This window comes from Apteryx mantelli, chromosome 35 (assembly GCF_036417845.1).
Source record: "Apteryx mantelli isolate bAptMan1 chromosome 35, bAptMan1.hap1, whole genome shotgun sequence".
NCBI lineage: Eukaryota > Metazoa > Chordata > Aves > Apterygiformes > Apterygidae > Apteryx > Apteryx mantelli.
The window spans coordinates 378,676-389,643 of NC_090012.1; the positions used below are offsets into that span (position 1 = coordinate 378,676).

Below are 10,968 nucleotides of genomic sequence, written 5' to 3' on the forward strand. Positions count from 1 at the left end.
TGGGGTGGGCACTAAGGGGTGACAATGACATCCAGGGTGGGGACACAGGGGTGGCAGTGCCGGCTGGGGTTGTGTGGGGGGACAATGTGGTGGTGACAGTGCCATCCAGGGTGGCACAGAGGGGTGGCAGTGCTGGCCAGGCGGTGGGGGACAGAGGGGGGACGGTGACATCTAGGGTGGGCACAGAGGGGTGGCAGTGCTGCCGGGGAGGGGGGGTTAATGGGGGGGGGACGATGACATCCAGGGGGGGCAATGCAGGGGGACGGTGACATCCAGGGGGGGCACAGAGAAGGTGGCAGCGCCAGCCGGGCTGCGCACGGAGGGGGCTGCCTGGTGCCTACCCCCCCTCCTCACCCCCCCCCCATCCGTGTCCCCCCCGTCCCCCCCCCAGCCTGGAGGGGCCGCGCGGTGCCGCTGGGGGGGCCGCGGGCGGCTGCGGGGGGCCGAGCGGCGCCGCTACGGGCTGCTGGGGGGGGCCGGGGGGGAGCGGGCAGCGCCCAGCTGCTGGCACCCTGCGCCCGCTCTCCGGCCGCCCTGGCCTGCGCCGCCGCCCTCCGCGGCGCCATCACCATCAGCGAGAGCTTCCGCCGCCGCCGCCCCCCGGAGCCGGAGCCGGAGCTGGAGCTGGAACAGAGCCAGAGCCGGAGCCGCCGCGGAGAAAACAAAGAAGAAGAAGAAGAGGGGAGCGATGAAGGAGCCGGAGCCGCTGGAGGTGCTGACCCCCGTCAAGGCAGAGCGCGGCCGCGGAGCGGGGCCACGGCACGGGGACCCCCCCCTAATTCTGGCCGGCCCCGAGGGACGCTGAGGAGGTGCCGGAGTTGGAAGTGCCGGAGCCGGAGGTGCTGGAGCCTCCGAAAAAGAAAAAGAAGCACAAGCGGAAGCGGAGCTGATGGAGGACTCGGGGCAGATGGAGCTGCCGCAGCCCTGCTCCATGGAAGAGATCCCGGCGTGACCCTGGCCGGATCCGACTTCCCGGGAGGGATCTGACTTGTTCCCGGCGGGAGCCGGCGCCTCAAAGAGCCCGGGGGCAAGTTCAGGGCTGGGAATTGGCCCCCGCCAGTGCTTTCTGCCATGAATCCCAGTCCGCCACCGGATTTGCGTGGGCTCTTTCGGGTGCCAGCGGGCTCCCCGGGGTGATGGCACCATTCCCGTCGGCAAAGGCAGCCCCCATCCTTACGGAGCCGGCTCCGGCCCCTCCGTGCACCCTCCCTGCCCGGTGCCAGGCAGAGGCCACGTCTCCGTTTGGCGCTGTTTATTATAAAATTAAAAAGGATTTTGTCCCCGCTCACTTGGGGGCCTTCAGGAACGGCTCGTGCAGGACGTCGAAGAGCCTCTTGGCCTGGAAAAGGGAAAATCCGGTGTGGAAGGGCCCGGGAGCTGCTGCCTCCGGCCCGCGGCCCCTCTCCGCTCACCTTCTGGGCCCGATGCCGGGGCAGAGGGACAGATCCTCCCTGGAGGCTCCCACGACGGCGGCCAGCGACTGCGTGGACCGAGGCGGACGTTAGGGCTCCGGTGCCAGGAAGGGGGGGGGAAGCCAGCGCGGAGCTGGGCTCCGGCATGGGCACGGACGGACGGACAGACAGGAGACTCACCCCGAAGGTGGTGAGCAGGCTCGTGGTGTCCGTCTTGTTCACCGACTTGACGCTGGTCAGGCAGTCGGTCATTCTGCGGGCGGACAGCGGGGCGAGGGCAGCCCCCGTTTTCCCCAATTTCCCCCCAAACGGGGGCAACTCCGATGCCGGTGCCCCAACCCCGGGGTGCTCCGAGGTGGCCGAACCAGCCTGGAGACCCCCAAACCCACCCCACCACCTGCAGCTTTCTCCCCTGGGGTTTTCCACGCCGTCACCTTCCAAGGGTGTTGGATCCCCCTTTGCTTCCTCCGGCGGCTGCGCGGGGTGGGAATAACCCCCCCGCTCCGGCGGCTCTGCTCCGAGTGGGGCGGGGGGACGTTCCCCCCCCCGGGACGCCGCTCGCACCCTTACCCGGGAGAGGAAGTCCTGCTCCACCCTCTCCTTGAGCAGGTCGGCCGGCTTCTGCTCGTAGGCTTTGTAGGTCTCCAGGTACCCGCCCGGCCTCCTCGGGGCTGCGGAAAACGCAGGCGGGGAGCCAGCCGCTCCCAAAGGGGAGCATTTCTATCCCCAAATCCCGGCTCCGCGCCCCCGCTTCGGGGGTCACCGCCATCCCCTGAACCTTGGCGAGGACCTGGGGACGGTGGTGTCCTACCTCCAGGCCAAGATGAGGGTGCAGTCGGCCAGGATGCACATCTTCGCCAGCTCCTTCAGGGCTTGGTGCGGGTCTTTCTGCGGAAGCGGAGCGGAACGGAGCGCCCGCGGAAGGCTCAGCGCGGGGATGGAGAGGGGGACGGAGGGGGGGGACGGAGAGTGGGGGACGGAACGGACGTCTCACCACGTCGACCTGCAGCAGCAGCAAGCTGCAGCGCGTACGTCTTGCCCAGGCGGCGCAGGCGCTCGTGGATGTAGTTGGGGTTGAGGTTGTGGTAGCGCAGGCTGGGGGCAGAGAGAAGCAGGGAGCACCCGGATCCGTGGGGGACACCCGGAGCTGCGGGGGGGGACGGGGGACACCCGGAGGGGGACCTCACCTCAAGAAGAGGGCGCAGGTGCTCTGGCCCAGCACGTAGTCGGGGACGATGTCGCTCGAACTCCCAGGGCACGTTGCGCACAAACTTCAGCACCGGGTTCCCCCGCTGCGGAGGGGGGAGGACGGGGGGGGCAGCGGGTCAAGGCTGCCACCGGCCAGGCGGTGCCACCCTGGAGGCGCCGGGGGGACAGTCCCCGTGCCGTGTCCCATGGGACTGGGTGCCCCACGCCAGGGGACCATCCCCCCCCATGGCCCAGGATGCCAGGGGACACCAAGGAATGGTCTCCTCATATCCCAAGACACCAGGGGATGATCCCTACGTGCCAGGAGACGGGTCCCCAGTGCCCAAAGGTGCCAGGGGACAGTTCCCCGTGTCCCCAGGTGCCAGGGGACCGTCCCCAGTGTCCCAAGGTGCCAAGGGACCGTCCCCAGTGTCCCAAGGTGCCAGAGGACGGTTTCCTGTGTCCCCAGGTGCCAGAGGACGGTTCCCCATGTCCCCAGGTGCCAGGGGACCGTCCCCAGTACCCCAAGGTGCCAGGGGACAGTTCCCCGTGTCCCCAGTGCCAGGGGACGGTCCCCAGTGCCCCAAAACACCAGGGGACAGTCCCCTGTGCCCCAGGACAGCCCCCATGTGCCCCCAGACCCCAGGGGACGGTCCCCCTGTGCCAAGGAATGGTCCTCCCATATCCCAAGACACCAGAGGATGGCTCCTACGTGCCAGGGGACGGTCCCCTGTGTCCCTACATGCCATGTGATGGTCTTCTCGTGCCAAGGATTGGTACCTCTCATGCCCCAAGACACCAAGGGACGGTCCCCATGTGCCAGGGGGACGGTCCCCAAAGCCCCAGGTCCCCTGGGGATGGTCCCCTCCCCTCCCGGCCCTGCCCCACCTCACCTGCCGCGGGCTGACGATGATGCTGCTGCTCTTGGTGCCCGGTTTGAGCACGGGCAGGGGGGCCACGTCCCCAGGGCCACCGCCGCCACCGTCCCCAGCACCCGGCGGGGGCCCCGCGGCTGCCCTGACCTCACCCGCGGGTGCCACGGCTGGTGCCGGCGCGGCTCCGGGTGGCACCGAGGTGGCCGTTTGCTTCACGACGTACTCAGCGTAGGAGCGAGGCCCCGGCGGCTCCGGCTCCGGGGGCTTTTTTTCCGGGGGGCCGGAGGCTGCGGAGGGTTTGAAGAGCGACGGCACCTGGCAGGGGGGAGGCGGTGAGCCGGGGGGGCCCTGGAGCGAGCTGAGCCCCGGGAAAGGGGGGAGCCCTGGGCTGGGCCCCCCCCCGGACCCCCAAGGTACCGGCGGGGCGGTGGGGTCGTCTGGCCGCAGGGTGAATCTCTTCCTCTTCCCCTCCGGGGACAGGGCTCCGGCGGCGGCCTCCATCGTCCTGGGGGGGCAGGTGTCACCGGCCAGGGCGGCCCGGGGTCGAGGGTCACGGCTGGGGTTAAGTTGTGACCCTGGGGTTCCCTGGGGTCGAAGGTCACGGCTGGGGTTAAGGTGTGACCCTGGGGGCTCCCCGGGGTCGAGGGTTACGGCTGGGGTTAAGGTGTGACCCTGGGGGCTCCCCGGGGTCGAGGGTCACAGCTGGGGTTAAGGTGTGACCCTGGGGGCTCCCCGGGGTCGAGGGTCACAGCCAGGGTGAATTTGGGCCCTGGGTTCGCCCCAGAGCCAGGGTCAAGGGTCAACTTAGGGTCCCCCCGGGCGCTGACCCCAGGGAGGGGGCGTGGCCCCGGCCTGCCCGCTGAGCCCGCCCCCTCCGTGCGGCGATTGGTCGCTGCGCTGCCAATCAAAGAGGAGCTCCCCCTCCCTCCGGCATGCCCGCGCATGCGCGCTCGCGCCGACTCACCGCCCGCCTGCCCGCTCGGAGGGCGCCTCCGCCGCGGCGGGGCCGGCGGGGTCCCGCCCGCCCCTCTCGCCGCCTCGGCGGGGCCGGTTGGGTCCCCGCTCGCCCCTCGGGCCCGGGGCCGCCCCGGGAAGGCCGCGCTGCGCGAGTCCTGGGGCTGACGGGACTCTGCGGCGGCGGCGGCTAGAGCAGTCCCGCTCGGAGCCGATCTGTCCGCTCCGGTCCTCCCGCCTCTATGGCGGTGGGCGGGGCTTCCGCTTTGGAGGCCACGCCTCCCGGCGTGCCAAGCACGTGGTCCCGGTCCTGCCGGGAGGGGGAGGGGGGGGGGGGCGAGGGGCGCGGTACGGGGGAAGCTCGGTGCACCGGTACCGGGGGGCTACCGGAGGCCTGGGTTGGGGTACGGGGGTGATACCGGGGGGGAGGCCCCAGTGCACCGGTACCAGGGGGGGGTTTACGGGAGGGGGTTGGTACCCCGGTTCCAGGAGGGGGGGGGGTCGGTACCCCAGCAGTGTGGGCTCTGGGGGGGGGTCTGCACCCCAATACCGAAGGGCGGGGGCAGGTTCCTGGGGTGTCCTCACTGCCCCCCCCACGGTGAAGCCCCTCAAACCTCAATACCCGCAGGGACAGGACCCCAAAGCATCCTTTGGGCCCCCCCCCAGGACCCCCTTGTCCCCCCTGGGACCCCCATGCACTGGTGCCAGCCCCTCCCCCCCCACTGTCCCCTTCGGACCCAGCCCAGGGGCCCCAAGGGGTCCCTGGGAGGAGGCAGCTCCAAGGGAGCCCCCCAGGGTGCCCCCACCGCCCTCGTCCCGTGGGGCAAGATCCCTGTTGGGGGGGGACCTGCTCCGGGCTCGTCCCAAATCCGCTCTCTGCTCCAGGTCCCGGATGCCCGTGGGCTGCTGCCGCCGGGGCGGAGAGAAGGACCAGGTTCCCTGTGCCCAGCCGGACACTGAGGAACGGGGAGGACGGGATGGGAACCGGCTGGGACAGGGAACCAGATGGGATGTGGACTGTTTCGGACACGGACCAGCTAGGATGGGAATCGGAGGGGACAGGGAACGGCTGGGATTGGGATTGGATGGGATGGAAACCGGTTGGGACAGGGACTGGCTGGGATTGGGACCAGCTGGGATGAAGACCGGCCAGGGACCAATGGGGATTGGGACCGGCTGGGATGCAGACCGGACAGGATGGGAACTGGCTGGGACGGGGACTGGTTGGGATGGGGACAGGATGGCACGGAGACCAAGCGGGACGGAATGCGCAGCGGTCTCCCCCCCCCATCCCGGCGCCCTCGGGGACGTCCCCCGGCGCAAGGGGCCACATCCCATCAGCAGCTTCTTCCGACCAACCTTTATTCCTCCCCCGGGACGCCCCTACGGCAAAGCGGCGGCGGGCGCAGCCGGGCCCCCGGCGGCTCCCCGTCTCCCAAGTCCGCGGTGGCGGCTGGTCGCGGCGGCGGTGCCGGGGGGCTCGGCGGCGCGCCGGGCCCAGTACGCGGCGGTGAGGGCGACGGCGCGCTGCAGGCGAGCCCAGGCGCGGGCGTCGTTGCGTTGCGGGCGCGGCCTCGGCGAGGAGGCGCGCGTGCTCCCGCAGCTCCGCCAGCTCCCGCTGCGTGCTGCCGTTCTGCCGCAGCAGCTCCTTGGTGCGCAGCGTGATGCCCAGCAGCCTCCGAGCGCCGCAGGATCTCCACCGTGTTGCGGAAGCGCCGCTGCTTCCCGGCGCTCTTGCCCGACGGCCGGAGGTGCTTCCGTCTCCGCCTCCTCCTCGGCGCCCGGCGCCGATCCGCCGCCGCTTCACCCGACGGCGCCGGGATCGCCGCCTCACCGGCGGCCGCTTCCCAAGCCTCGGCCACGCGGAAGCGTTTGGCGGCGGCACCTCGGGCGTCCCGGGGGCCGGCCGGGATGCGGCACGATCCTGGGATAGGCGCTGAGGCCGGAGCCGGAGGTGTCCTTGCGTGTTTTTTAGGGGCCGGGGCAGCAGAGGTCGGAGCGCGGCGGCGGGCAGCGGCTGCGGCAGCAAGAGGAGCCGGGCTCGGCTCCGCGCCCGGCTCCGGCGGCGGGGCGGTCCGCTCCAAGCCACCAGAGCGAGCGTCCGAGGAGGCTCCCAGCGGCTGCGGGCGACACGGAGCAGGGGGTAGGTGAGCGCCCCGCCGGAGCCGCCAGGAAAGCGGGAAGCGGGCAACGTGCCGCTCGTTACCTGCTTGAGAGGAGGAGGTTTTTGACGATGTAGGACGGGGGCGAGGCTGGCGAAGGGGCGGCCGGAGCCGCGGTGCGCTGCGCCGGGAGCCGGCGCCCGGGAAGCTCCTCCGTGTCCGTCTGCTCCAGCGCGCTCAGGTAGGTCGGAGCTGGTGTCTGTCTGCGCGGGAAGGACGGGAGTGAGCCAGGCCCGTTGCCGCCGGGAATCGCCTCCCGCCGTGTGCTGCTTCCCCCCCCCCCCTCCCCTCCCTGGGGATCCCGATCTGCAAAAACGAGGCTCCGGAGGGGGGTGGGAAAAGCATCGGCAATAACCCACTCCATGGGGGAACTGGACGGGTTGGCCCTCCGGGAGCCGCTCCAGCATCCCGGCACAGCATTGGGGGCGAGCGGACTGCGGCTGGACCCCTGTTCCCAACCCAAGCAGCCGGAGCCAGAAGGGGGATCTGGAGCAGCTCCGGCTCCTTGGCCGCCTCTCCGGTGGCTCCCGGAGCGACGTGGGATTCCCCCCCCCCCGATCCAGCGGTACCTGAGAAGCCGGAGTCCTTCTCGGACCTCGCTGCCAGCGGGACGCGGGCTCCTCCGGGCGCTCTCGGCTCGCCGGCTCCCATCTTTTCCGGGGGGACCTTGCGGGCTGGGGGGACCGGGCCGGGGGGAGTTCGGGTGGGCGGGGGCGTCCTCGGCGGAGGCTCCCGGGCTCCCGGCCGCCGGCGTCTCCGCAGGCATCGCCGGCGCCGTCCCGCCTGCGGGCACCGGTGGGGGGGGGGGGTCAGGCACGGGAAAGGGGGGGGGACCGCGGGTGCAATCAGGTCCCCCCCACGGGTGTCGTTCCCCCCCCCCCCAAGTGCCCCCCCACCTCGGGGTGCTGCCATGTGGTCCGGGTGCCAGTTGGAGGGTGGGGGGGGGTGTCTCCGGGTTTGGGTGTCTCCGGGTTTTGGGTGTCGTCCCTCGCCCCCCCCACATCACGGGCCCCCCCCACAATTGCATCCTGCCCCCCAAATCCCCCCCCCTCCCCCGAACATCCTGGTTGCCCCCTCCGGAACCAGTTGACCCCCCCCCCCCCCAGAGCATCCGGTCCCCGATCTAGTCCCTCCTCCCTTGGAGCACCCGGTACCTACTTGCCCCCCCCCCAGTACCCGGTTGCCCCCCCCCCCGGAGCACCCTGACCCCGGTAAAACCGGTTCCCCCCCCCTCCACGGAGCACCCTGCTCCCGGTACCCCGGTTGTGCCCCCCCCCTCCACGGAGCACCCTGCTCCCGGTACCTGTTTGCCCCCCCCCTCCCCCCCCCCCCCCCCCCGCCCCGCGCCGCGGACACGCTCCGGGCCACGTGCTGCCGCCCCCGGGCCGCGCGCGCCCGCCCCGGCACGTGGCACCGGCGGCGGCGGGGGGCGGGGCCGGGGGCGGGGCCAGCGGGGGCCGCTCCGCACCGGGGCGCGCGGGGACCGGCCGGCGGGGACACGATACATGGCAGGAGGCAGATCGGGGGGCGGGGGGGGGCAGAGCAGGACCGGGGGGGGCAGATGGGCCTGACAGGGGCCCGTGGGGGACCCGGGGGGGGCAGGTGTGGGTCCGGGGGGGCAGATGGGGGTCCCGGGTGGTAGTTGGGGGGGGGTGAAGGGGGCAGGTGGGGGGGCAGAGGGGGCAGGTGGGGGGTCCGGGGGGGCAGATGTGGGGCCCGGGGGGCAGATGGGGGGGGTGAAGGGGGCAGGTGGGGGGCAGAGGGGGCAGTGTGTGGGTCCCGGGGGGCAGTTGGGGGTCTCCGGGGGGCAGATGGGGGGGTGAAGGGGGCAGGTGGGGGTCCCAGGGGGCAGTTGGGGGTCCCGGGGGGCAAGTTGGGGGGGGTGAAGGGGGCAGGTGGGGGTCCCAGGGGGGGCAGATGGGGGACCAGGGGGGCAGCTGTGGGTCCCGGGGGGGCAGTTGGGGGGGGGGGGGTGAGGGGGGCATGTAGGGGGCAGGTGACACCGGGTGGCCCGGCGCCGGGCGGAGGCGGCTTACGCAACGGCACAGCCTGTTCCCGCGCGCACGGTGTCACCGCTGCCACCACCGTGAATCTCACCGGGCCACCAGCCCCGGGCCACCGCCGCCAGCCCCGGCCCCCCCCTCACGCCACCGGCCCTCCCCACGGCGGCGCTGCCTCGCGTCACCCCACTGCCGGGCATTCGGGGGGGGGGGAGACGGGGGTGGACCGGCACGGGGACAGTGGCTGCCACCGGGAGCTGGCACTGGGGGACCAGTATGGGGGACCATAATGGGACTGTGACCTGCCACCGGGAGGCTGGCACTGGGGACCAGCGTGATGGGGACGGTGGCCTGGCACTGGGAGGTGGCACTGGGGACAGGCACAGGGCGGGGACAGGCGCCTGGGCACTGGGGACTGTGACCTGCCGCCGGGGGCCACCGCGGAGGTGCCGTGGGGACAACCCCCGCTGCTTGCCGGCAGGTTCCCGGGCTCAGCAGTGTCATGAGCTGGCCGGGCCTCAGCGCGGAGCCCCCGCCGTGTGGCCACCGTTCACCCGCGTGGCACCCGCCGTGGCCACGGCTGGGAGGGGACCCAGGAGTCCTGGCGTCCCCTCTCCTGGTGGCGCACTGACCCGGGGACGAGGACTGGACACCGCTGTCCCCTCCTGTGCCCGGCTCGGGGTCACCCCAGGTGTCACCCTGGGGACCCGGAGCAACCCCGGATGCACAGCCGTGTTGGGGACATGCTTGGTCACCACCCCCGTGTCCCTTGTCACTCTGTCCCAGTTCTCCAGTGCTCCCTGTCCCCCGTCCCCGTGTCCCCTGTCCCTCCTGGTGCCCCCCCCCGTGTCCCTATGCTCACTAGTGCTCCCCCCACGTCCCCTGTGTCCCCATCCCCTTGTGTCACCTCTGTCACTAGAACTCTCTGCACCCCCCATGTCCCCTGACCCTCCCCCCAATAACCTCTGCCCCCCCATGTCCCTGTCCTCATGTCCCCTGTCCCCCCCCCATTGTCCCCTGTCCCTGGTGTCCCCCTCTGTCCCCCCACCCCAGGGCCCCCATGTCTCCTGTCCCACCAGTGTCACCTGTCCCCCCAGTGTCCCCATGTTCCCCCCCGGTGTCCCCAGCCCCTCAGAGTCCCCTGTCCCCCCAGTGTTCCCATGTCCACACCCGGTGTCCTCATCCCTCAGTGTCCCCTGTCCCCTCCAATGTCCCATGTCCCCCCCGGTGTCCCCATCCCACCAGTGTCCCTGTCCCACCAGTGTCCCCATGTCCCCCCCTGGTGTCCCCAGCCCCTCAGTGTCCCCTGTCCCCCTCAGTGCTCCCATGTCCACCCCGGTGTCCTCATCCCCTCAGTCTCTCCTGTCCCCCCATGTCCCCATGTCCCCCCCGGTGTCCCCATCCCACCAGTGTCCCCATGTCCCCTCCCCAGTGTCCCCAGCCCCTCAGTGTCCCCTGTCCCCCCAGTGCTCCCATGTCCACCCTGGTGTCCTCATCCCCTCAGTGTCCCCATGTCCCCCCAATGTCCCCATGTCCCCCCTGGTGTCCCCATCCCACCAGTGTCCCCTGTCCCACCAGTGTCCCCATCCCCCCGGTGTCCCCCGTCCCCCCCAGTGTCCCCATGTCCCCCAGGGTCTCCCTGTCCCCCCGATGCCCCCACGTCCCTCCCGGTCTCCCATGTCCCCCCCGCCGGTCCGGCCCGGGGGTGGGGTGTTCCCGCCCCCCACCTCCCGGTACCGGGTGCCACCCCCCGGTGCCGCCGCCCCGCCCCCGCGCGCTCCCGGCCCCCGCCGTACCTGGCTGCGCGCGACGCTGGCGGCCGGGGCCGGAGCCGGTACCGGTACCGGGCAGCGGGCGGGGGGGGCGGCACCGTGGGCCGAGCCGGGCAGGGGGCTCGGGAACGGCGAAGGGGTGGAGCGAGAGGGACCCGGCACCGGCTCCGGCACCGGGTCGGCGGCTCCGGCACCGCCTTGGCGGCTCCGGTACCGGGGTCGGGAGCTCCGGGTACCGGGGTCGGCGGCCCCGGTGGGGGTGGTCCAAAACCGGTCTGGAGGCCCCGGTTCCGGGTTTGGGGGGTGTCGGGGGGGGTGTCGGTACCTAGTGGCTGGGAGCTGCGGTTTAGGGAGAGACACCGGGAGCCGACACCGGTACCGGGCCTGGGCCGGGTCCCGGGCTGGCGGCGGCGGCGGCGGCGGAGGGCGGCAGCAACACAAAGCTGGGGCCGGGGCCCCGCCCCCTCGGCGGCGGATTGACGGCGCCCGGCAGCCAATGGGCGCGGCCGAGGCCCGGTGACGTGACCGGCGGCGCGGCCCCCCCCGCGCCACGTGCGGCCGCGCGGGCCCGGTGCGCCGCCATGTGAGGGGGGCGGGGCCCGCGC

At 72.6% G+C, this 10,968-nt stretch overlaps 1 protein-coding gene across 1 annotated transcript; it reads right to left on the bottom strand.

Annotated features, from left to right (window-relative positions):
* Positions 1-1,237: 1,237 nt before the first annotated feature.
* Positions 1,238-4,055, bottom strand: ERCC1 (ERCC excision repair 1, endonuclease non-catalytic subunit). The gene is given in 12 exon segments (XM_067314443.1): positions 1,238-1,339; positions 1,409-1,480; positions 1,593-1,665; positions 1,966-2,063; positions 2,065-2,083; positions 2,224-2,300; positions 2,407-2,430; positions 2,432-2,507; positions 2,600-2,655; positions 2,657-2,704; positions 3,494-3,790; positions 3,893-4,055. Coding segments are annotated over 12 exon segments (978 nt in total). The 5' UTR covers positions 3,977-4,055; the 3' UTR covers positions 1,238-1,285.
* Between the last annotated feature and the right edge of the window lie 6,913 nt (positions 4,056-10,968).